Source organism: Fundulus heteroclitus, chromosome 13, assembly GCF_011125445.2.
Source record: "Fundulus heteroclitus isolate FHET01 chromosome 13, MU-UCD_Fhet_4.1, whole genome shotgun sequence".
Classification (NCBI taxonomy): Eukaryota; Metazoa; Chordata; class Actinopteri; order Cyprinodontiformes; family Fundulidae; genus Fundulus; species Fundulus heteroclitus.
The window spans coordinates 10,713,208-10,733,285 of NC_046373.1; the positions used below are offsets into that span (position 1 = coordinate 10,713,208).

The 20,078-nt window shown below is 40.4% G+C and overlaps 1 protein-coding gene across 2 annotated transcripts in view; it reads right to left on the reverse strand.

Annotated features, from left to right (window-relative positions):
- Window positions 1-894: 894 nt before the first annotated feature.
- The window catches only part of snx13 (sorting nexin 13), a 32,346-nt gene continuing 13,162 nt past the window's right edge, over window positions 895-20,078 (reverse strand). Inside the window, exons 2-25 of one of the 2 annotated variants that reach the window (XM_021315279.2) lie at window positions 17,494-17,606; window positions 17,309-17,411; window positions 17,050-17,139; window positions 12,972-13,093; window positions 12,755-12,873; window positions 11,386-11,490; window positions 11,181-11,269; window positions 10,928-11,011; window positions 10,702-10,840; window positions 10,507-10,595; window positions 9,651-9,750; window positions 9,081-9,274; window positions 8,889-8,993; window positions 8,632-8,802; window positions 7,876-7,945; window positions 7,164-7,342; window positions 6,962-7,069; window positions 6,069-6,179; window positions 5,775-5,936; window positions 4,635-4,706; window positions 4,391-4,536; window positions 4,233-4,301; window positions 4,032-4,144; window positions 895-3,211 (exon numbers count right to left, since the gene is read on the reverse strand). In XM_021315279.2, the coding sequence (XP_021170954.2) occupies window positions 2,976-3,211; window positions 4,032-4,144; window positions 4,233-4,301; window positions 4,391-4,536; window positions 4,635-4,706; window positions 5,775-5,936; window positions 6,069-6,179; window positions 6,962-7,069; window positions 7,164-7,342; window positions 7,876-7,945; window positions 8,632-8,802; window positions 8,889-8,993; window positions 9,081-9,274; window positions 9,651-9,750; window positions 10,507-10,595; window positions 10,702-10,840; window positions 10,928-11,011; window positions 11,181-11,269; window positions 11,386-11,490; window positions 12,755-12,873; window positions 12,972-13,093; window positions 17,050-17,139; window positions 17,309-17,411; window positions 17,494-17,606 (2,889 nt within the window). In that variant the 3' untranslated portion in view covers window positions 895-2,975. The remainder of the gene's footprint in view (window positions 3,212-4,031; window positions 4,145-4,232; window positions 4,302-4,390; window positions 4,537-4,634; window positions 4,707-5,774; window positions 5,937-6,068; window positions 6,180-6,961; window positions 7,070-7,163; window positions 7,343-7,875; window positions 7,946-8,631; window positions 8,803-8,888; window positions 8,994-9,080; window positions 9,275-9,650; window positions 9,751-10,506; window positions 10,596-10,701; window positions 10,841-10,927; window positions 11,012-11,180; window positions 11,270-11,385; window positions 11,491-12,754; window positions 12,874-12,971; window positions 13,094-17,049; window positions 17,140-17,308; window positions 17,412-17,493; window positions 17,607-20,078) is intronic. The other variant, XM_021315283.2, reaches the window with a different exon arrangement.

The following is a 20,078-nucleotide window of genomic DNA, read 5'->3' on the forward strand; positions in this document are numbered from 1 at the left end:
GTCAACCGTACTTTTAGAAAAGTATTTACTGAGAAGAAAAAAACAAAACAGTGGTTTGTACAACATTTACTTTACTCACTGTACTCTTTTGAGCTTTATGATCAAAAATAAGATAACAGTGCTTTATGTTTGGAACAGAAAAAGCAAAGGCGTCATATTTTGCTTAGTAACTCATTAAACGGCCACCATGGACTGCCAGTGATTTCTCAGGGTAGGACAACTTTGTGTTGAAAAAGGCAACTATATTATATATATTATATTTTCAAAAACCTGTGTAACATGATCTAATTGCTTTAATAAAAAAAAAAAGCCTTTAGTCTTAATACTACTAAAACAGATTTCTACCCACATGACTTAAGCAAAAATATAGAAAACACTTAATTTTGTATATTTATTTTACACTCCAATTTTACATAATATATACTGGTGCCATTTTACTTTGGCAGGTAAAACAATCTCATTAACTGGTTAGTTAGACCATCTGTTCATGTAGAACCTATGGTCAGCCTAAAATACATGCTGCTGTAGCCTAAAAGGCATCTTAAGAGTGATAGGTGGCACTGCTTCAGTCTCCACAGCACAGTCGTACCATGTATTGGGTTTTTTCAGCAAGCTGACTGGCAGTGGGCAGCAACAGAAATGGGTTACTCTATGGTCAATAGAGTTTAAAGTTTCCTTAGGTTATTTCAGCAGAAAGCATGACTGATGAGATTTTATTTTATGTAGGGTGGGTTTTCTGGATGATCCGTTACCTCATTAAATGCTCAGTCGATATAAAACTGCTTTTGATTTAACAACAGCTGCTTTCGGAAGAATTTCACCACAAACTTGATGCAGAGCGACTGAAAATATACAAATGAAAGCAAACACACTGAAGACAAATGGAACTATGGCTCATTTAGTCTGAGTTACCTTTTATTAGTGTTATACTGACTTGAGCACAAGTGCTCACCAGGAGAAGTTTGAGTATATTGCCCAAAAAAAAACAAAAAAAAAAACTTAAATCCCATAGCGTTTTAAGTCACATAAAATGATCATGACGTTCTGATTGACTCTCTTTTCTTGGGTAAAGAAAAATATGAAAATAGAGTTGACAGTACATTTAGGCACACTATTAACACATAATGTACACAGATATGCACACGTTTTCTGCATCATAGATTCATATACTGGGGTAAAAAAAAACAAAAAAAAAAACACTTCCTGCAGGGAGAGCTGAGCAGAAAGTTAAAAGGTGACATCACCTCCCAAAAAGAGATGCTTTCATGTCCTCCTCGCTCAGCCAATCAGAGTCCACCGGGGGCCGCGCGGTGTAAGCAAATCACAGCAGTGGTGGGAGTCGGGGGCCCCGGTCTCCCACAGTTGCTACAGTAAGTGCTAATTAGCAGTGAATCCACTAGCCACAGTCTCTTCTGTGATTTCACTGGACCTGATTATTATTTTTTTTTTCCTTTCATGGGGGCTTGACACGCTATAGGCAGTGGAGGCAGGCAGGTCACAAAATCTCCGACACTCGTACGCACGGAACACCACTTTAGGTTAAAAAGAAGCGGTTGTTCGAGACCACCTCTGAACTGGCTGTAGAGCAGGAGCTGATCGACCACTGATCACTACTTTGTCAACACCCACCGCAGACGTTGTGTGATAGTGAGCATGGGATATGTGGACAATACCTTCTGCACACTTTAAAAAAAAAACAAAAAAAAAAACAAACTCAGACTTATAAAACAAGTCTGTAAAATAAACATTTTACAACAACGGAATGTCATGTTGTTGGGATAAGAAGACGTCTCCGATGTTCTCTCCTGATAAAAGATTACGAATGACCCATTTTTCAGTACACCATGAATCAAAAATGCACATGCATTCCACAAAAATATATTGCACCAAATCAAAAAGATTTCTCTCTCATAATAAAAGTGATCAGGGATAATATCTCCATTTGGATTTCCTTAATAAAGTCCGATCGCGTGACGGAGAGCTCCCCCTCTGCCGTGCACCTCTTGGTCAGTATACACCGCGTATATTTATATAGATTTAAGGCTGGTTCACTCGCTCACACTGGCACAGTTTCTGATCGAAGACGGGGAGCGTCTTCCAGCTCAACTCACTCACGCACGCACGCACTCAAAAAAAAAAACCTACGCAACCCAAAATGCGACGCAGACGGCATCCATTCTCCTCACTTTTTAGCTCGTTAAATGTTTCGTTGCATGATCTGCAATAAAAAGTGCGCACACACACACACACGCAAACAGCATGAGCTTTGGTTGCCAGAGGTTATGACAGTTGCATTAAAGGGGACGTGGGCTATCCATCAGAAGGAAAACTGGTGGCAGGATTGAAAAAACTAAAATAAAAATAAAAAAAACAAGTAAACCTTCCAACCCATTCCTGTTTGTTCACATTTGCAGGACAGCGCCTCTTTCAACCCAGTGCTTCTGACATTTGTTTGGTTGCAGTGGAAACAGCGATAACGTCTGCAGCTCGCGTGTCTGCTGCGTGACGGTGTGTTTGATTACAGCTCTGTGGCTCAAGAACATAGAGGACTGAAGTGGGGGATGTAAGGCAAGGTTTGGGGTCTGCCCTGTTAAAAAACAACGCAGGATTTCATCGTCTGCTCGTCTGAACCACAGGAAAGCGGCGTTGGCTGGCCAACGTAAAGCTCAACTAAAGTAAAACGTCCAAAAAAGGAGAAAAAAAAATATATAGAAACTAAAAAATAAAGACTGTCATGTTCAGCCTCTTGGTGCAAATGATATAATTTGTGTTAGAACGCGTCTTTCAGAGCTGCTCTTCCCTCGGTTCTGTCTCAGTGGAACCAGTCAGGAGTGTTTTGCCCGATAGGAGCGTGTGAGAGCAGGTAAACGCACCCCCTTCCCTATCACGCTCGCTCGCTCGCACCCTCGCTTCTAGCTCTGGAGTCTCTGCGTGTCCGTCGTCGGCCCATGTCCTGATGCCGCCGTGCTTTCCTGTCACCTCTTCAGCGAGGAGCATTTGAGTTTCTGGCTGTATCTGCCGATGCGCGGCGATCGGGAGTGCAGCTTGACGAACAGCTCGGGGAACTTGTACTGAGGGAACATGGTCTCCAGGAAGCCCTCCAGGAACACGTAGACCAGGCGCCGGTTCATGGGTTGGTACTGAAACATGTCGAAGACGCGCAGGATGCCCTTTCTCGTGGTGTCCGCTCCGATAATGTGCTTTAGCTCATCTGAGAGCAAGAGAGAAAAAAAAAAAAAAGGAAATGCGTTGCAGTTAAAGAATAAAAGCAGGCAGGGAGAACATTTGAATTTTTATATACATTTTACAGACAGTATTTGTGTTTAAGAATCAGGACAAGAAAATAAATCAGACGTGAATGAGAATGAAACATGGTTTTCAAATATTTTTGCAAATAACATTCTACAGTGTCTGCTGTTTTATTTCTGTTCAGCCCATTAACTCGGTACTCCTTTAGAACCACCTCCCGTTAGCCCTTAGGGGCTCGTCTCTACCAGCTCTGCAGACCCAGAGACAAAAATATTTACCAAATAACTTAAGCTCTGTCAAACTGAATGGAGAGAATAATTCAACATCAGTATTCAAGCCTTGAAGCAGATTCTCAGTTGACATAAGCTCTGGGCTTTGACTAGGCCATTCTAACATAGGCACATGAATTGTTCTAAACCAGTGGTTGTCAAATAGCGGGCGTGCCCCCTAGAGGAGGCATGAAGGCATGACGGAGGTGTGAAAATAGGTCGGTGTATTTTATTAACAATGAGGTGGCTAGCTAAAAGTAACACATGAGAACGTGCTGTGTTTAGTTTCATTAGGCTAAGATTCTGCAGTCTACACTCATCTGCAGACCAGCGGTCTCACATTCAGGGATGAGGATGTTCCCATCCTGGATAGAGAGGAACGTTGGTTTGAAAGTGGAGCAGAGGATGGCCATTTTTGTGAAACCGCCCGTCGTTACCCAGCGGTGTCAACAAATTTCACTATACTGTACAACAAGAAAAAAGATGAGGAGTGTGCCAGTGGGTAGTTTTCACCTGGCATGATGCCCAGCAGGCTGGTCTTGGCAGCTACTCGGGTCCTCATGCGGATGCACTTGTCCCGGCGCGGAGGAGTCTCGGCAAGAATCCCATTAGGCCAGTAGGAATCCCTGAGCAGGTATGGAAACGCTCAGTTACTAAATAAAAACCTCGAAAAAAAAGTCAGAAATAGCAGCAACACAATAGAAAGCAGGTTACCTGAATCTTTTCACATAATCCGCCACCTGTTCTGGAGAGGTCATGTAGTCCACATGATCTACGATTTTCCTTCAGAAACAAAAGAAAAAGTGTTACGTCTCTCTTGGGGAAGTTTATTAGTCACTGTAACCCTCTTTGAAGGCTTATCATTCCCTCACCTGTTGATGGTGTCTCCATAAGTAGCTCTGATGAGCTGCTGCAGCAGGTTCTTAATGTTCCTGCGCAGCCATTGGTTTTTCTCTTTCAGATCAAACACCTCGTCCATCAGCAGCAGCATCACTCGCAGAGGGATGTTATCATCCACCTGCACACAAAGAGGACAGGTTTTACCGTCTCAACCTAAAAAAGTCTTAAACAGGTCAGATAAAAACACAGCCGCTACTGAGCGGCCTGCACACTCACGTTGTCGTCCAGCTGGGCAGAGACTCGACAGTGTTCTGGGTCCATGTCGGACTTTGGAAGAAGTGGAGGCGCCTTTAAAAAAAACGCTAAGGTTAGAAAATCTAAGAGGGAAGTAACTCGCAGTTGGGACATGTGTCAATATTATTAAACGATGAAAATGCTAAAGTATAGGCAGGATATAAAATAGGAAGGTTTTAAAACTGCTGCTGGCATAAAGTGTTAATAGTCTTAACTGCAGAAAGCATAAAACAGCCAAATATGTTAGAGCCAGACAACATTAAAGTCTAAAAGGGATACAATTCAGATAAATCAGCTAGCCCTTTTTCTTTTTCAAAGCTGATAATTAATTTGAAAAAAAAAAAAAAAAGATAAACAGATGACAGACAGAGTCCTCAGAATATTGTTTCTACAGCTAGATTACCGACAGGGCAATAAAGTAAAAGTTAAAAAAAGACCAATTTTTAAAGAATACTGAGACTTTCAGCTGCTTCCATTCACTTCTGCAATCTTTTACAGAGCCACTGCATAGCTGGCTGAAAAACGAGTCAAAATACTCATTCCTTTGGCAGATGATCTTATTTACCTACGCAAATTGAGGGCAAATACACTTATTTTAAGAAAAAAATTACTTACTTTTAATTCCCTTTTTGCAGTGTTAATACTACAGTCATTACATCCTCCCAACCAATCACAAGCGCAGACTCAGGAACAGTTCCCTTACTAAGCTCCGCCCCCTTTAAAGAGCACGCGTTCTTTTTTTCCCCCTTTTCTTTTTAACTTGCAATTTGGTAAAAAGTTAGTTCAGTAAAGGGTTGAGTCTGAATTTAGCATTTGTGTGTTCTTTATATGACAATAGGTCATCAAGCAACAGCATAAAATGGCCATAGCTGCACTTACAATATATGTTTTGAATTTTCTGATTATTATCGCTATATGATAATAATCGGAAATATGATTTCCATTTTATCGACATGCTTTTTTGTATATTGTCCATCCCAACTCTGGATCGGGTGCTGGCCTGTTAGGTCTCCAAGATACCGTCTCAGAGGACAATTCTCCCTTTTTAACATATTATTCACCTTTGGGCATGGAAATTGGAAAGAGATTTGATACAGGTTGTTTAATAAGCATTGTACATACCTTGAATATGCTCTGTTTGAGGTCCTGACCAAGTCTTTCTGACATGCGGCCCATGTTGTCAGAGACTTTATTCATTCCCTCGGCCAGACTGTCCGGCAGAGATTTGACTGCGTTGGACACGTTCCTCATGGAGCTCCGCAAGGGATTCACAAATGTGTCTATCTGAAGATGAATCAGCAAAAACACTCACATTTAGAATTAGAAATCAAGACAAAAAACAAAACAACAACAATGTTTAACAAAGTTTAGACAACACACAAATCAAACTGTTCTCAAGTGAAGAACTGGACAGACCTTTCGTGCAAACTCTCCTTTGCCCTTGCTGTAGGCCTTGTTCTCTAGGAAGTCAAAGACGTAGGGAATCAAAGTTGGACAGGCCTTCACCATCTCTGGGTTTAGCAGCAACTGGAACACACACACACACACACGTATACATGGCAATACAAATAAAAACTAATGTGAGCTGACATGTTACACAATTCAGGGTTACAACAGATTTTTCACGCAAGAATTTCCCACCATTTAAAATTTGGATGGATGGATGGATGGAAAAAAGCAAGGTATAAAGGGAAGTACAACACAAACGAGGAGAGAAAGAAATTAAAGAAATGGTGCTGAGAGGCAATGTAGAAAGTAAGGACAGAAGGAAGGGAGGGAGGAGACAAGGAGGATAAGAAAGAAAGGAAGGACAGAAGGCTGAAACTGAGGCAAGGGAAGGAGGGAGGTAAAGACAGGAGAAGAACAACAGAAAGGGAAGAATGTGTAGGACAGAGAAGGTAGGGAGGTAGGACACAAAGGATAAAAGGTAGGACACAAGGAGGAAAACAAGGAAGAAGGCAGAAATTGAGGCACAAAGGAAAGGAGAAAGGTAAAAACACAAGGAAAGCAGGACAGAAGGAAGGAACGAATGGATGTAGGACACAAGGAAGAAAGGGAGGGAAGGAAGACAAGGAAGGACAAAAGGTAGAGGGGTAGGACACAAGGAGAAGGGGGAGAAAATTGAGGTACGAGACAAGGAAGAGAGGAAGGACACGAGGAAAGAAGAGAGGAAGGAAGGACACAAGTATTAAACAAAGGGAACAAAGTCTGAAAATACAAAGACTTTTTCATACTCTTACTTTCTTTTTCAGACCTGCAAATGACGGAAAACATATTCCAGACGTTTCCAGACTGCCTAGAGAAGTTACCTGAAGGTAAGCATTGAGGTCTTTTTTTCTCTTCTCCAGGAAGTCCCTGTCCATATTGTTGAAAGTTTTCTTTCCTGGAAGCTTGAGGATCGACGTCAGGTTCTCAAACTAAAAACATATTCACCATATTTGCGTGAAGACAGCGGGCAAACGTTGCTGCTGCACCTTTAAAAAAAACACTGCAGTGAACCGTCTCAATCACCTGCTCCGTTACTCGCATGTGGAAGTCGTGGAAGTCCGAGTAGCGGCGGTACGTCTTCCAGCAGTCCTCGCTGCCGTCTGGGTTGCGTCTGAACACGGTGATGGCGTAAAGTGCGTAGGTCTTACCATGATCGTTGCAAACCCCTGTGGCACCCCAGAAGCCAGGAAGAAAAGAATCAGCTACTCCGTCCGGGAAAAATCACCCCAAATAAGAGGAGTTTGAGGATGAAGGAAGGGTTGATGAAAGGAAAAGAAAGTAGCGGGCAAAAAAAAAAAAAAAATGTGGGTGAGGAAAACGGGTGAAAGAAAGAATAAAGAGCAAAACGTGTGGAAATGGAATAACAAAGAGGAAAAGAGAGGGGGGGAGGAGAAAGGAAAAAAGGGGAAGAACAGAAAAACATTGAAGGTAATGGAATGAAAGAAACAAAGAATCATGGCAAAGCGTGACATGTGATAAACGTGCAGGTGAACAAAACTTGGAGGTGAGACGTTAAGAGAAAATGGAGGGGAAAAACTAGAGGGAGCTGGGAGTTAAACGCTGCTAATGGTCGCACGTTATTCTGTCCTAAAGATAATACATATCTGAAAACATTCACCCACGCCTTCTCATTCCTCCCTTCGTCTAAAATGTACGTTTCTAAAAATGCAACAAAGTGTCGCAGAGAACCCCCCGAGAACAACAAAGTTGCATTATGGGAGGTTAGTAAGCGTACCCGTGTCAGATATGAAGGCGTGGAGCTGCAGAAATTCATCGTGGCAGGAGTTGGTCAGGTCATCCAGGGACTGAAAACACACACAAGTCATTGTGCTGGTCAAGATTCTCAGTCATCCAGGTCATGGTCATTCCAAAAAAAAAGTAAAAAACAAAGCAACTGGACTTGTTTTTCGTAGTTTGAAGACGTTTCGCTTCCTCTCCAGGAAGCTTTCTCAATTCAAAAGGTCTGGAGTAATGGGGAGTAACAAGCTTTATACTGCTGCCAAACAAAGGCCTTGTAATGGCTTAGACAACATGCAAATTCAACCGATGGTTCCTATAATCTGCAAGTTTTCTAAGTAATCTCTCATACTCACGCACTACTCCAAGGGTGTCTTTCCCAAATTGGTGTGCAATGAGTTAGAATCTGCATGTTATCTAAGCCATTACAAGGCCTTTGTTTGGCAGTAGTATAAAGCTTGGTACTCCACATTACTCCAGACTTTTTGAATTGAGAAAGCTTCCTGGAGAGGAAGCGAAACGTCTTCAACTACGAAAAACAAGTCCAGTTGCTTTGTTTTTTACTTTTTTTTGGAACATACAAGTCATTATAAATTCACAGAACAATAAACCACTAGAAGTAACACTCCATACTCATCTAGATCAACTAGGGCCAAGATAATCACGTGACAAGTAAACCACAGCTCTACTGACCGTCTAACTCTAGCATTAGGAAATAAAATGCTACCCAAACAAGGGGAAATGTGCTTCTTACCAGGTTTAGGCTTCCTGTAGGGGAGCCGTTGAAAGACTCCAACTCCCCATCATCAGATCCTCTGTAGCTTGGCTCCTTCAGCATGTCCAGCTCTGCGAGCATCCGGACGTACAGGGGACTCTGCTTGAAGGACGGGTAGAAGCGCTCGTCACGTAGCATCATGTCATACACCTGTGGGGTGGCGGACACAGCTTGTAAGCAGGTAGAAGACGGTTTGCAGAGCCTGTCTGTGCAGGTAAGAGGCAAGAGATCCGTACTTTTCTCTGAACTTCGTCAAATATATCAGGCGTGGGATCTTCTTTCTGCAGCTTCTCCCCCAGTTTGGTTACCAGCTCCTTGTCCACCTGCACCCTGGGAGACGCCTGTTAGAGCAGAGTGTGTTATTAAAGTCAGCAGAACCGGTTACAAAAAAATGTTTGACCTTTGGGAAACGTGCCTGCGCCTCCTACCTTGTCAGAAAGGTACTGCTCATAAACGCCCAGGGCAGCTGCCTTCAGCAGCCCCTTTGTGGCCCCTGGCTGCTTCTTGCCATCTTTCTGCCAGCCCAGCATGGCCTCCAGCTGCTGCTGGGCTGTCACCCTGTATCCCTCCACAGTGAGCCAGAAGAACAGCTCAGCCTGAGCCCCTGCAGCCTGCATGAAGTCTGGATGAGAGAACAGATAGCTTGGTGTGAGTGGTGCATGTCTGCTATTGATCTTAAGTTACACGTGCATAAATGGGGCCTGAACATGAATACTACAGCAGCATATTTAGCTGCCATGTTTAGGTCTGTGGCTGTTTTCCAAACAAGATCTAATGAAACTTGGCTCGACTCCCTGCACACATGTAATCGTAATCTGATCTGTAAGTGGAGTAAGCTCTTAAAGTCTGCGGTGAGGTCCGAATGGGGCATCCCAAACCACCCAGGTTGGGGTTATAACATAATTAAAGCTGGGATAAATCATGGATTACAAGGATGATTATCAGAAGCGTTCTGGATTAACTACAGTGAACATGAGCATCTGAGGGGACGTGTTTACCCATGAAGAACTGCAGAGCTATATTGTGGACGAGGATGTGATCCAGTGGGATAACGCACAGCTTGCCAAAACTGGCTGCCAGCTTCAAGGCATCGACCTCCTACATGAAAGAGGAACAGGATGAGCAAATCAGGCACAGAGCAAGACTGGTGAAGCAGGGCAAAACTGTACATACACCGTGATCCACATACGACAGTATAAAGATTATTCCATACTAGGGCGGGGCATTCTTCTTAAAAATAAAATCTCAGATTAATCGATTTTTCCCCGTCCTTTTCACAAAAAGAATGAAAGAAATGATTTTAAAAACTTGCTTTTATTTCTAGCATTTCATCTGGGAGTTGGGCTGAATTCAAAGTGCTACTAAATACAAGCTGCGAAACATGCTTGTAAAACAAGATGGCGGCCTTGCCGTTGGAAACAATGAAAATATTACTAAATGTTTTCTATTGGTATTATGTAATGAGCTAAGAACGGGCTTCACTTGACTTGTGTAACTTCAAATTAACTTAAAAGTTAATTAATAATACATTTTAAATATTTAAAAAATAATATAAAAAAAATTAATAATAATTAATAATCTTATGGCAAAAAAAAAGTTTCCTCTTTACAATATATTTTCCTAAACATATATTCAGCATTGCATGCTATTCACGCCATGGAAGTCCAGTGACTGCATAGGCAAAATAACGATTTTCCAAATATTTAATCTTAAAAATTTGTCAAATTGAACTGATTAAATCGATTTATCGCTCAGCCCTATTCCATACTATAAAATTATTTACATTTTGTCACATCACCACTGCTACATTTGCAGCGGGTTGGACGTAGATGAAGCTGTCCAGCGTTTTCTCACCTTTCCTGACTGCAGTCTCTGGATCCTGGTCTCACACACCTTCTTCACAAACAGAAGACTGTTAATCTGGTTTTTGATCACATTGATGTCTGAAGATAAGACAGAAGAATCAAGCAATGCATTTGTCTTAGACGGTATTTTTATCCTTTTATCAAAAAAAATAAAAAAAAATAAATAAAAAAGGTGGCCCCCCACCATCTCCAGCTGTGTCCAGGGAGCGGAGATACTGCAGCTCCTCCAGCACCTTGTCTTTAACGGCTTCAAGCTCAGGAGGCTTGTCTGTCAGCTTCAAGATGTTCATGAAGGCTTCATAGTTGCAGCTGGAGTCCCGAATCTATTTATATAAAATGTTTTACATCAAGGGATTCATTTCTATCAAAATAAAGTACTTTTCCGATTGTTTCTGAGTTTGGACTCTCACCATCCAGATGACAAACTGGTTAATATAGTCCGGGTCACTCAGCTGGTTGATCAGAGGAAGTAGCACCCCGTATGCCAGCACCTCCTAAATATGAGAGGATTTCCTTGCACAATCAGCGAATTACACAAAGAAAACCATGCACCACATAGACATTGTATAGCACCACATCTTATTCAGGATATTATGTGACATTTTTGTCCTTATTCTCTTTAACTTGAATCCAAGAGCAGCTAACGTCCATTTGAGAGCTCACCCTGAGGAAATATCTCATGCTTTTGTTGTGGAAATCTCCAGAAGGTAGTAACAGGTACAGAAGCAACTCGCACAAGTCTCGAAGAAACCCTGAGAATGCACATACACTCAAAATGTTAAACGATTACAGCCTGAAAGTGATATAAATATTTAGTGTTAAATTCCTTGAGAAGGAGTTCTCAGTAATGCTGCTCAAGTCTGCTTACCTTCCTCATCTTTGTGGGATGTGCAAACTACGTCTCTACAAATTTTTCTCTCCATCTCCACTTCAGCCTCAAAAAATGAGTCAACCAGCTCATCTGTTATGTCTCCTGTGAAGAGATCGCTTTTATTACCAACCACGAAATTTGCTTCCTGGTTTCATCAAATATCTACCATCCCTCGCAAAAGCATTGCTGCTGCTTGAAATAAGGGATGGGTACCCTTCACATTTGAATTGATACGGTACCAATACCTGGTACATGGGAATCGATACTGGTACTCAACGGTACCCATTTCTGGTACTTTTGTGTGGACGGGAAGTCACCAATAACAGAAGAAATTTGCCAGATTTTTATTTTTATTTTTTTTAAAGGTCACTGGATGGGTCTGAAAAGTCACTAAATATAGCAACAAAAATGTTGTTAGCAAGTCGCTAGACTGGCAGCAGTGACCAGGTGCTTCCTCAGATTAGAAGCATTGCCGGCGTTGGTTTTGCACTTCGCTTTACAAATATTGCAGCGAGCGTAATCTGCAGCACATTTTGAATATTATGTACATAGTACTGTTTGATTTTACGTGAATGGTCTGTGTAGTACCGACGGGATTCGGTCCGTACCTATAAAAGTACCAAATTCAGTACCTACCCCTACTTGCAATTTTTCACATTTTGTCAGATACAGACCTCAGTTAATTGTTCAGAGATTTTATGCATCAAACAAAGTAGCATATTATTCTGAAATAGTAGGTTAATAATAAGGTTTTCACCCTTTTTTAATCAGGTGTGGCATGCATATGCATTCAGCAGCCTCTACTGATACAATTGTGCTTATAATCTCAATAAAAATTCTGCTGTTCTGCAGTTGAACTTTTCGGTCTACTTAGAAAAAGCTGCATGTGGCAAGAAAACTAACACTTTACATCAACGTGAACCAAATGTGGAATATGGCGGTGTTAGCATCATGAAGTGGGATTGCTTTCCTTCAGCTGGCTTAGAGAAGCTGATCACAGGTGATGATAAAATGGACGGAGCTTAAAACAGCAATCACTGAACAGGCTGCTAAAGACTTGTAAAGCTGAGATGTTGATGTTTGCCTCAGTGACCCTAAGCAGCCAAAGCTACAATAAAATGGTTTAGATCAAAGCGTATTCACGCAGCAGAACTATCTAGTCAGATTCATAGATACAGTACATGAAATTGAAAATGTAGCAAGACTTAAAAATGTATGTTCATTTGTATCAATTGCAAGCAACACTTTTCAAATTTTGATTTATTATAAAAGGAAAACAGCAAAGTTCAAATGGTATGAATACATTTGCAAGGCCATTGTATGTCTGTGCTATAGCACCAATAAATATATGATAATATTTTCATACTTTGCTTGTCCTCTCTGTCGGCGAGGCGATCCTGGGCTTTCCTAAAGACACGTAAATGGGTGGCGAAGTCGTCCACCAGGCGGGTGGTGAAGTAAGGCTGCCAGTCGACCTCTTTGGACCTTCACACACAAACACACACGTTGCGTAACATATTAAGTACATTTCAAAATATAGCCTTAAGGAAGACGGCGAATATATTTTAATCTGCGCCTTGTACCGTGTGGAGAACTGGATGAGGGCGTTCTGCAGTGTTTGTCTAATCTCCAGCAAAAAGGACTCATCTTCACTCAGAGTGTAATACCAGTACTGGATGTAGTCTCTCAGCGCAAACTGGATCACCTAAAAGAAGGATATGGCACATTAAGGAAGTGCACACAGATACTATTATTGCTTACATGACAATTTACCAGAAAAACACAGGCAGAAAAAAAAAAAAAAAACGATAACACACATTTATCGGAAAACATGACACAGGCTGAATTTAACTCAAGGTTACACATGCAGCTGAAATACCAAGCGTGCATTCCCAGGGGTGGGGTGGAGGGTGGGCGGGTACAGAGATACACTGCTAGTCTAGTCAATGTCATCTGATCGTAACCAACTGCTGTGTCTGCAATTAACTGAGACAGACTGCCAACAACATGCTGTATTTTCCCCCAAAACTGCAAGTACTGCAAGTTACCACGACTGCACGAAGCCTAAAGAGAAAAAAACAATAGAATGAGCAAGCAGTCATCTTCCCCATCTGCACTCTTGTTTACAGAGGTAATCACAAGCAGACTCTGAAAATATGTCAGCAGTGCAGCAGTCATTACTTTTTGCCTGAGGCACGTCACTAATTGCTTTGGTGTAACGGAACGGAAAGCTTCACTTCCCCTTTGTATCATGTTTCCTTTTATCTTAAGATCAGCTATTTTCCCACTTATATATTGAATAACATGCTAAAATTCATTAAAAAATAAGAAATAATTGTATCTAACAGGACCATCCAGCAATGTTGCCTTGCAGCAAGGAGGTCCAGTCTTGGGTCTTCCTGCATAGAGTTTCCACTCAGAGCAAAAGCATGACTGGTTAAAAGGGTACCCTAAATTACCATTATCATACTATACATGATGTTAGTCAGATTTTTTTGAAAAATAACAAAAAAATGTCATCCTGGATATAAATATAAAAATAAACAATTAACAAAAATCAAATGTGAAAACACTGTTCTCACTAATGCCTTTATGCAAACATAAAGATATACGCTGTTTAATAGTGTTAGCTCCACTAAGGCTTAATGCCACCAAGTGGCTGACCTGGCCAGCTGATGCGTCAGACTGTGACCTAACAGTGACCAGAAAGTTTGCGTTGTTGTCTTCACTGCTTTAGGGTTGTGTCATCATCCGTTATGGGATGCTCTGTAAGACCAATTACTGTGTGTGTAAATGTGCCTCGTTTGGCATTTAATTTCTTGTTCTACATACGTTTATGTGTCAAAACCAAAGGATCACTCTCTATGGAGGTGAGCTATCCATACAGGCTGTAACACTATTGCTATGGTTATGAATTCAACAGCTTTACTGGTTTGTCCTTAGTCCTGGTTTCTCACAGACTTTATCAGTTCTTTTTCACTACAGCTATTTCGTTCAACATGTAAAGGGACTGTTTTCATTAAACCCTAGAGATATTAAAAGTCGAATGGGAGGCATATATTTTAGTTATCAGGTTCCTTTTTTGTGGAACCAACTGTGTTTTAGTAAATGAGGCAGACACTCCTTTTATAATTAGGTTTAAAACTTTACTGTGTGATAAAGCTTATAGTTAGAGTGCTACCTCTGTAGTGATGCTGCTATAGGCTTAATATTTTCTTGCTCTGCCACTTTCTCCTACTACTCTCCAGTTATGCATTACCTGCTCTTATTGCTGCCTTTAACTTAATGTTCATTTTGTTTTTTTCTCCTCATTGAAGTTACATCTTTAGCTGAAGTATTCCTGGATGGGGCCATTTGTTGAGCTCTTTCTGTAAAAAAAACTTTGTTTTAATTCTATAGATGATTAACTTGACTCTGTTTAACCCCATCTCTTTCCTAGACATAGCAATCTGAGCTATTGCTGCCACAAATTTGTTTTCCATCCCATAGATTTTATTGTAGGTTCAGATCTTATATAATTGGTTGAGTTTCTCTCCTAGATGAAGTTATTGAAAGAGCTACTGCTACCCCGAATTTCCTCATAGTGAGACAATAAAGGAAACTCTTATATTACTATCTTTTTACCCTTTCTTTAACATGGAAAGTACTCATGGACTCATGCTTCAGAGTTTGTCTTTCTGCTCTGTCTTCTCAAACCCACAGTCAGTCATGGCAGATGGCTACTCACACAGAGAAAGAATATGCTGGAGGCTTCCAGCAGACCCCCCCCCCCCTGCCTGCCCTGTCCTTTCCACTGTCACCACATGCATGTTCAGTATGAGGCAGTTCTAGAAAGTTATTGACACCATGCAATCAACCTTCCACTGTCGCCACATGATCATTGAGGAGGAAAGATTGTTGCAAGTTAATGACTGCATGCAGTCAACTGGGTTTTCTTAAATAATAACATTTTTGCCTAAGTAAACAGAACTTGACTGCTATTATAACTAGGATCAAATTGTAATGCATGTACTTGACTCTAAATCTATCCATATGATTGGAATGAATTGACTTTATGTGTATAAACTAGGGGGGAGTACTGAAACCTGGTATCAAAACGGTCCCAGGGCCGCCTCGGTCAGTTCCGGTGAACCGACAAGCTTCAGCCTTATTGGTCCTCTTCACGGCATTAAGGTCACATTATTTTTTTTAAGGGAGACTCCAACCCAAACAACATTGTTTTGACGATCCTCTCCGCCTTAGGAAACACACACGCCGAGGGGACTGATGGGAGGGGCTAAGGAGGGGTTCTGCTCTCACAAATAAAGAGTTTTGTTTTAATAATTTTCTGTCTTGTCAATGTTAATATTCCTCCCTCCTATAATATAATTTTTTATTCAAGATATGTTTTAGCCTTTTGTTTATATTTAAAGTTATTTATATAATCTTGTTATTGCTCTATTTCTATAAAAAAATATATTTTTTGTACTTGTTTGCTTTTGTTCCAAATGTTTAAGAAGTAAATCAGTCAGTGATCGTAGTTTTTCTCCACCCTTTTTGTTTGATTAAAAAAATAAGCATTGATAATGGTACCAGTTAAATATCAGATCGATAAGGAATATCATCCATCCATCCATCCATTTTCTGATCCGCTTAATCACTCATGGAGTCTCGGGGGTGCTGGTGCCTATCTCCAGCGTTAACCGGGCGAGAGGCGATAAGGAATATCATTAAGAGTTAATTCTAAAATGCTAAACATCCCTAGTATAAACAGAATCTGCTTTGTTAAGGAGATGACATCTGGTTTGTCAATTTTTAAATAAACTAATCTGAACTGAACTGAATTATACTATACAACTATATAGGTAATAGCTGTGTTTTTATCATTACTTGTATTTTATGCTTATCTGTGTGCTCCCATTTGCCCATCACTTTGTTAGTGATACATACAAATGAGGGAAAAATTAAGGATTATTCTATTTAAGATGGAAAGAAGGTTCAATTTCTGAACTAATAAAAAAGGAAGAGCTTTTATGTTGAAGAAATGGCGCTATGTTTGTAATAGCGCTAGTTGCAAATGAATAACAAAATGGAAAGTAAAGTTTATTTTGCTTTGAAGAAACCAAAAGTCATTTAATTCAAGATTCAGGTAGGAGGCACTTGTTTGTTGTCATTAATGTAAAGGTTTAACTAGGATAAATAAATTATTATAAATCAATAAGAGCCCATGTTCTACAAATGTCTCTGGCAAATGAACCTGTTTTTGGGAGGGGAGTGTGTGAATCTCTCTCTGACCTGTGGTCTTTGGCTTAGCCAACAGCTTACTTTCACCCAATTACATTCAAGTCTTGAATCTTTAGATCCCGACTACAGTTCAAGTTTCAAGTCCCTGTGCAACTGAAGTCCAAGTCTCAGAATCAAATTCTGTTTGTTGTTTCACAGCTACACTCCTCCTGCCTATTTTAAACAAGTGCAGATTTGATTCAAACAATAAGTAAAAAAATTTTGCCAAACAGTGGCCTATGGATTTTATCATCTGTCCTATGACTTTTCTGTCTATAGTGACACTCACACCCGGGGTTTCAGTACCGCTATCATACAACTAAAAACACAGGTGCCAAATGACAGGAAGTGGCACAAAGACAAACACAAATAAAAGAAGAAAGAAAGACTGCAGCACACCTGTTGCAGTGGCTCATCAATAAAACTGGATCCAGTCAGTCTCCTGTCAATCTTTATTGGCTTTACCTCCAGTTTCATGTCATCCAGTGTCTGAAAGAAAGTAGCAAACCAAAACAAGAGCGGTGAAAATAAACCTTTTGAACAAAGCTCCTGGTCAGCCTACACGATCAGGAAAGATTTGATTAAATAAATATATTGATTTTAATCATTGATATAATTAAAATATTGTGTGTGGATTTGGTTATGGTGTGGCTCTTACCTTGTGTATACCAATTTGTGTGGGGGGCAAGTAAGAGTGCTCGCATTTTTCCAGGTGCTTCTCGGAGTTTATCTTTCCATATAGTAACGTGACTGCAAAGCCACTGGAAAACAGACATGCAAAGAGTGAAAAAAAAATATCAAGTTGGCAATGATTAAAGGCAGTATTCATGTCATACGACTCACCCTCCAATGAAGCAAAAGATATAGAAGGCCAGGTAGAATATGGCAAACGGTCCAAATGTCACGAAGAACAGCACAACTCCAAGACCCCCCCATCCCCAGATGGACAGACTGGCCTGGAAGACAGAAAGGAACAGAAACAATTAAATCTCTCAATTTGCCTCTGCGTAAATAGGCAGGACGCAATTGAATTTTGAAGTTACTTTCTAGAGAGGGTGTGTGGTTGTTTTCCGTTTTCTTTGGCCTAAAAATATTGTTTGTCTATGTCCAGCAGTAAGACCAGGATGCTTGTCAGTCTCACAAATAAGGTTATATACACCAAGCCTCCATCTTGATAGTGTTTTGATAGTCCTTTTTGAGCTGAAAAATAATTTACCCTTGGGTGCCATTAACAGATATAAACAGATGTGGCCCAATCTAGCAGCAGTATCACAGACCAATCATAATGCCGGTTTGCTTAAATTATAAATCACTTGTAAATAATACAGACTGAGCCTGACCCTCTGGGAGATGCTAATAGCCGTTAGCCGCTTCCTTGTTTTAACCTCTGCTGAAAATTTGCAGTGTGACTTCCGTTAAAATCGCAAAAGAACAAGACAGGCTTGATTTCCTAACAAATTGAGCAAAAACAAAACATAAAACACCAAAAATAACAACTAATACGCCAGCAGTAGGTGATACTCTTTCATAAAAACTGAGTGAGCTACTGACATAAATGAATAAAAAAGTAAAATAACGTGGCTATGCCCCTTTATGCATTGTACAAACATACATACTGTATTCGTGCGAGTTGCCTTTCCAGAGGAAGGAAAATGTAACTTTTTCATTCAATGGCCCTCAGTAATCAATGATCAATACATGAATACTTTCTCATTAACTAAATCGTACAGTGTTGTTTATTCTTTGCACCTTTGCTAATGTGGTTAGGAGAATCTCGGGACGCCTGTGGGTAACATGTGAAGCACGTTTCAATCTGTCACCTAGGTAATATGCTCACTGACCTTGTTTTTTATTTTTATTTGCTACCTTCATTATTTTTTCATTACCGTTCCCTTACAGTGCATTTGTTTTCAGTGCAGCTACGACACATTAGTCAGACCCGATCGATGCTTGCTGGGTGGCAAAGACCATCCAATTAACAACATAAGTTGAGCAGACAGTGGAGCATAAATCACCCTTTTGTTGGACTGGAATAACTGTAAGCTCAATTATCTAAATACCTGGAACATTGTTTGAAGTTATCCAGGGAGTTTCCCCTTTTTACTGTATACGAGAATAATCTCTTGCCTCAGAAAACACATTGGTTAAAAAACTAACTTTATTCTGTTGGAGAGTATCAAGGCAAAAAAAAAAAAAAAAGGTGGTTATGTGTGTGACTTCCAATGAGTTTCCTGTTATTGTCATTCCAGGAAACTTAGCTCTGGTTTTTAACCATCATCTCTTTTATTTATCCAATGATATCACTACTTGGCGTTTTGTAGCATATGAAACGAAAGTGAAGCACCAGAAAACATAGCAGCATCTTTTTAGTTTCCTCTGGGCAGCACATCAACACAGGACACTGCTATATCAGGATGGGCACAAGCTTGGACTCCCATTGGGTGGCTGTAAAACAGAAAACCTGCTAATCTTTTCCTGCAACGACCCTCTTTCCCTGTCTGACTATAAAGCCACATAAAGTCAGTGGCCGACATGATGATCAGTGCCGATGATCTTCAGCTGCCCTACATGCTCACCGCAGTGCGTTGCATAAAGGAGCTGAAGGGGCTGAAGGACCCCGGCAGGACTACACGCAGCTTCCTCAGGACACTGACCCATTGTTCTCAAAGTCAGCTACAGCCAGTTGGATGACACACAATTATACAAGCTGCCAACAGTGTCACATTTAGAACCACAGGCCAGTCAAGTTATGCTGTAGAGTTAAATATATCTCCGTCCTGAAGGAATAATACATTCCTTTAAAAAAGGTTGATTCGGACTGGAAAGTGTTTATTAAGCTTTCTGTATAGTTTTTCTATAATAAATTAACAGGAGAGAGTGCCGTTGGATGTCACTTACTTTACTGGAACATTAACGATTTTGGATTGAGACAAAAAGTTGAAGTTGAGCTGATAAAAGATCTACATTGAGCCATCGTATCAGAACTTCTTTTCCTTGTATCTTGTAGCTCTACTGGAAACAAATGAAGCAAGGAAGACTCATACTTGCAAAACGCATAGAATTGCAAAATAAATAGTGACTAATTAGAATTCTAGGAATACAAAAAACACTAAAACCCTTTACATAAAACAAACCAGACTCAACAAAATCTCATAGAGACGCATGTCTAAAAAAAGATGATTTCTTTCCTCTGAAACGTTAAATTAACCTGTATTTACTACAAATCTTATTGATGTAATTGAAAATGAAATATTACGTTTATTTCAACATGTCAGGGTATTGTAAAGAGTTGACTTTTATTTATTGAAAAGCTTTTGTTTTTAACACAATGTGTCCAAATTCACTAGACCACTGCCTGCATCTCAACCCTTATTAGCAGCAAAGTCACAAAGAGCAGTCCTGGGGAGAGAAATAAGAATGATAAAAAA